Raw genomic sequence first — 6,000 nt, 5'->3', positions numbered from 1 at the left:
GGATGTGAGAAAATGGCAATACATGTCATGAAATTCAGTACGAGACGAATAAATTGCTAGCATTTTGCTATCGACACAGGGTTGGAAGCATAAAGCTATAGTACTGCAATCAAAGAACGGGTATATGCCTGTTTGCAAGGCAACACATAGCTTGCATGCAAGGTCCACAGTAAATGTGCAAAGTAAAATAAATAAATAAATAAAACAATGAAACAAAAGAATATATACCAACCGTAAAATAAATAAATAAATAAAACAATAAAACAAAAGAATATATACTAACCGAAAAATAAGCTGTAAAAGAAACACATTTTCAACAACAGTGACAAAGAGCATAGTTGCATGAAGAAACGAGACAAAGAAATCATTTCAACCAAAAGTGAAACTTCAACAACAACAAAAATTGGAGGCACGGACGGACAAAAGTTGTGGTTTCGGCACACTTACACAAGACTGGGTGCTGACACGCTGGACCTCAAGACCTTTAGGCTCCGGTCTCTACTGTGCTACTTGGACGACACACAGGTGAAGAGGGAGAAGAAAGAGAGAAAGCAAAACAAAGAAAACAAAATAGAGAGTTTGGTGCATACACATGACACAACATCTGATACTTGTGATCCTTTGGTGTACGAACTTCTTCAAAAACAATTTTGCAGTGTGTGTGTGTGTGTGTGCATGGTCCCGCCTACTTGATTCATACTGTGCCCTGAGACTGTGTGAGAACATGTGTGTGTGTGTATTTGTGGTGCGTGACATCATATATATATATATATATATATATACATATATAAGAAACATGAATAAGAATTGCAGACAATGTGGAATGCGTGTGAGACATCTGATTGTGCAATTATACTTAATACAATCTCAGCTTCGCAATTGGCACTTTTGGAAATAAGCATGTAACTGAATACTCCCAAATCTTTCAACCCAAATTCCTCCCCAACCATCCCCAAACCAACAACCCCCTACCCTCTACCATCCTGCCAAACCTTATTACTCTTTTCTTTTTCTTTTTTTTCACAAAAGACACCCTACAGCAATGAGCTTATCCATACACATAACACTCTCAACACTACATATTAAAGGATAAAACTACACAACATGTGCCTAGATAAAGCTAATGAGAGCAACCGAGTCTCATTCCCCCACTCTATGCAGTTAAACAATTTTCAAAAATTCACACTGACTTTTGACTGTTCTGGTCTGACACTTCTCAAACTCAGACATGTACCTATTTCGCTGCAGAGCAGCTTGTCTGGATGTTACCCTCTGTCCCGCACACATTGGTTAATGACACAGCTTCAATTTTCAGGACATTAGAGCATGGTCTGTACAACCTCTTTACTTTCTACATTTGTTTTGTTTCCATATTTTCTGCAGTACTGGTGCTACTGGTTTGCTAATAAAACATTTATGGTTGATTTTTTCCACTATGCAAGGTTAAAAGGGTACAACATTTCAACATTCATAATTACACATTCCATGGTAGATAATATCTGCTTTATTTTGTTCGTTTGATTTTTGTTTTTGTTTTTGCTTTTGTCTGTCTCTATAACATAAGATTTATTAGCTCTGGCCATTACAATGTTTCATACCTATTTCGAAAAAGAGTAAAGTTTTTTTTTTTTCAAGTGCTGAATACATCATTCCAATACATTAATAATTGTCTAGAAAATCAAATTCATAAAATAGTAATAACTATAAAAATCTCACATCATTCAACACACTACTCCAGAACAATACCAATTAATAAAAGCTAAATGAGACAAGTTAATACAAGCATTTACTTTAAACATGTGGCAATACTGACTTATCAGTTATTGATGTGATTAGTTACTATTGGTGATTATCAATATTCGGTTCTTTGGGCATGAATGTCTTAATGACCTGAATGACCTTATTTGCTTGATGAGCAATTCAAAACAGTAGTCACTTGTTCATTTCATCAAGACTGACAATACAATTTGCCTTGAAAGGTATCTGGTATGGAAGCTTTAAAGGAACAAAACTGTCCCCACACACCCAACAACCAGTGGGAATCAAAAGTGAGTCAGATAGATATCACCCTCGGGTGTACAGTTAAAATTAGCAGTATTTCTTTTAAGTTTTGAGGAAAAAAATGGGTTGCAACCATTCAACAAACTCTTATACAATTTGCACATACATTTGTAGGTTTGAATACATCATTTCTGGTGCCATGGCTCTGACAGAGATGCCTAAAAACATTCCAACTACAGAGGGAGTTGTGCCATTTACGCATGCAATTTTCTAAGGCACATCATGGGATAGGAGAGGTCTACTGTGCAAAACAGTTTCACCAGCAGATGGTTCTGGCAGAAGGATGTTTAAGGCAAAACACAACATTTACACACTCTGCTTGCAAATTATTGCACTACAGAATATAAAACCCAACTTGTACTAAAACTTCACAATGGAAATCAGTGTTATTCTTACATTGCATTGCAAAGGACTCACAATGCTCTCTCCAAATTAAATTACCTGGTATTTGCATACCTGAGCTCCAGTTTTAATGGTGCTGCATTTGCCAGCAATTTGTCACCTATATTCACTCAAATACAGATCTTACGACACTGACACTGATAAAACATACAGCCATTCTTCCTAGCATTCTCCTCTGATCAGATTACACCAAAACGCAAAGATACTGTTATTCCACACAAGCCCCAAATCACGTCCGCTAAGTATGTGTACTGTCAGTTTGCTTCAACCTTTCTCACGTTACTTATTGTGCAGTTACATGCAGGGCAATGACAAACTTCTGCAGTGCAAAAAAAAAAAGAAGAAAGAAACCCGGAGTTATAATGCCCCCATGTGGTATATTATACAATGTTCTATATATATAATATATATATATATACAGGGGTTTATTATGGTGCCAACTATGCTCCCAGAGGTTAGAGGTTGAAATGATAAAAGCAACTCTAATTTCTACCCTTGCATCACTAACTTCTGTAACGATGAACTATGACTCGTCTGCATATCTAGGAGTTTGTGGGACAGTTTCTAATTTCCGACTTAAAATTATCCGTGTAGTTGTCATCATTTGGATACGATGTTCAGTTATTTCAAGCAGCCACGGCATACAAAGTAAGTAGATGAACAACAAGCACAAACCAATCACGAGACAGATTACGGTAAGAAATCAATAGATGATGAATACATCAGTTTTCTACCAAAATGCAGTGTAGCATATCATCAATAATATTTATCTCCCCAGATTTAGCTTTGTAGCTCCGAAACTAAACTTGTATTTCTCTCAAATCATATTTCCCTTAGTTATCACCCCCCCCCCCCATGTCATCCCTCTGCATGGTACTCTATGTAGCAGCTGTCATTTGCAAGGTATCACAAAAAAAGTTTTGAAAAGTTTTGCTTCAGTGGGGTATAAATTTGAACCATGACTCATCAAGCACACATGTCACAATATGTGTGTTGGAGCCACTGTCTCTGTGTCCTACATGAATGAAGACGAAAACAGACAGAGGTGGGAAAAAAATTATCATTTATCTACGAGAAAGAGAGCATGCTGATAATTTACAGGATTCTCAGGTCTCGTTTTGTAAAGAGTGATACTAGTACTTGACAATCATGCAATACACAAAAACACAGAAAATGGCGTGTCCTTGAGAACGTCGCAAATAAGCGCTGCTACTCTCAGAAGAGATACCGTATACGCTATGTATTTCGTGAAATTTGGACTCGTAAAATCATCTGCGAGTGACTGAATTTGCGATCAAGAACCGCAGTGACGGAATGACTAATAATCGTTAACCGTTTTCGGTGGAAAAGAGTGTGATTTCCCGCCCCAAAGACGGTAGTCATGTCACAAGAGGGAATATTTTCATGAAGTTGTTCATTTGGCGAATACCAGCCCACTCGCGGAATTTGCAAAATAGCAAAAAAAAATCCCCAAAATATACAGCGTATACAGCATCAAAGTGGTTAGATATCTGTCGAACAGAGGAAGCGTAGAAAATCTCAGCCAAGCACTTACACGACAGACATGATACAACCAGAGCACGAAGATGTGGTAGAAGTAGAAGTAGAACAGTGGTGGGTAGTCACTTGGCAGGCACAGGAAGCACATAACATGGAGGCCGAGTGGACATCGAAAGACAAAATATAATGCGTGTGTGAGTCGATAATAAATAACACAGGGGCACGGACAGACAAAGAGTGGAAAGGGGGGAATGCAGATATTGGTTGCGTTGAAGATGGGGGAGAGAGTGTGTATTGCTTGGTGGGTGCTCGGTTGTGGCGGGGACTGGCGGCACTACTACTGCACCACGCAACACCGACAGTTCGATCGGCGGCCGGCGCGACGTTTACCTGAGATGTTTGCGCCGGCTTGCGAGAGCTTAAAGTTCAGGAAGATGGGCTGTTGGGTTCCAATGATCACGGCACAAGTCGCGGCACCACCATTGAAGTTGGCATGACACCAGGTTGTTGTTGTTGTTGATGAAATGGTGCATTTCCAGACATAGAAGCATGGTAGTCAAACAATGAGCCAAGTACCATTGTATAATTTAAAGAACACAGTCACCAGGGAAATATCGAGGTATGCAGAGAGGGAAAAGAAAAGAGAAATACATGAGGTAAGCAAAATCTTAGATTTGTTCTGAAAAATGTTTGATACTGTGTACAAGAGTGAGAAATCTAATTGCTCCCAAGTTTTTTAAACGGGTAAATTGTTTTATTCTATCAAGAGAAATTACAAAAGTAACTGATTATCTTTATAAATGACTGAATCGTCATAATCATCAACATCACCTTTATTTCCGTCACAGTCTGGGATTACCGTTTTACAGGAGGCCAATAATGTGCACCTAGGACTGAGACTATTATTACCACAAACTGAGTGTTTGTTCATTTGCGCAAATGCACGTACTTAATTGTCATGCAAGAAAAAACAAACAAACACCTACCTGTTAGATTGCAACATTTAATATACGACTGGCAACATTAATCCATAAAAATCAGGGAGATACCTGTGCGTTACATGTATCCCAATGGGATAAATGGAACCAATTCCCGAATCAGAGAGATTTGCATATTCTCCTATTGGGACATGTACAAACAATATTTAGGTTTTCAGGAAGCCTCTTCAAAATCAGGGATACTTGGCAGCAATGTTTAACCTACTGACAGTGACTGGAAGATTGTTACATACTTAGTGGGAATAGAACAAAATCCATTCACTGATTCCACTTCTGAGTGCAAAATCTATGTAACTAGAAAAGCACTCGGAAAGCGCAGACCTCCGCCAAGCATGCAGCTCATTTCAACCACTGATCTTGTTCTTCCATAGAGATATCAGTAATTTCCACCCCCGATTTCCCAATATAGAAGCCTTTGTTATGTCATAAACCCTCAGCTGCAAGGCGTGCCTCGCCCTGGCAGAAACTAGAGCACGCACTTTAGTGCGCGCATGCAAACCTCAATTATGCGCAACCTGAACTTCCAAGTTCATTGACCCTACCTGCCAAAATATCAGAAATCCTTCATAAATTCCCCCAAAATTCTCGGACCACTACCAAAAGTTAATCGTTTGTTACTTGTGTCATTCTCAACCTTTCCTGCAAGTTTCATCCCAATCCGTTAACTGCTTTTTGAAATATTTTGCACACGAACAAACTAACTAACTAACTAACAAACAAACGGTAACGAAAACATAACCTCCTCAATTGGCGGAGGTAATAAGTGGAATTCCAATATGACACACGCCATTCGGATATTAACTGCTACCTGTGGAAGAGATTTAGTATAAGACTGTGATGCATTTTCAGGGGGAACGGTACTTCTGTCTTTACGTCAAAGTGAACTTTTGAGAAGATGCCCAAGGGAGCACTGTGGTCAAGTGGGTAAAGCTCTAAACCAGGAGGTCAGGGGATCAAATCATGACTGGGAATTATACCCTTAGGACAAGGTATTGATCTGTAAAGATCATCAAACAAGGGCATGCTAAATGTGACACCT

At 38.9% G+C, this 6,000-nt stretch overlaps 1 protein-coding gene across 3 annotated transcripts in view; it reads right to left on the bottom strand.

The window, feature by feature from the left end:
- Positions 1 to 447: 447 nt before the first annotated feature.
- The window catches only part of LOC139739807 (inositol polyphosphate-5-phosphatase A-like), a 72,229-nt gene continuing 66,676 nt past the window's right edge, over positions 448 to 6,000 (bottom strand). The window contains exons 17-18 of one of the 3 annotated variants that reach the window (XM_071650401.1): positions 4,354 to 4,402; positions 448 to 506 (exon numbers count right to left, since the gene is read on the bottom strand). In XM_071650401.1, coding sequence (XP_071506502.1) covers positions 499 to 506; positions 4,354 to 4,402 — 57 coding nt within the window. In that variant the 3' untranslated portion in view covers positions 448 to 498. Of the gene's footprint in view, positions 507 to 3,358; positions 4,403 to 6,000 lie in introns of those variants that run through there. The other 2 variants (XR_011711530.1, XM_071650400.1) reach the window with 2 other exon arrangements.

Source organism: Diadema antillarum, unplaced genomic scaffold, assembly GCF_040938485.1.
Source record: "Diadema antillarum isolate AM-2024a unplaced genomic scaffold, OU_Dant_1.0 seq00000819_RagTag, whole genome shotgun sequence".
In the NCBI taxonomy this organism is placed as follows: domain Eukaryota; kingdom Metazoa; phylum Echinodermata; class Echinoidea; order Diadematoida; family Diadematidae; genus Diadema; species Diadema antillarum.
Note: the sequence above shows the minus strand (reverse complement) of the source record. Positions and strands in the feature narration are given on the sequence as shown.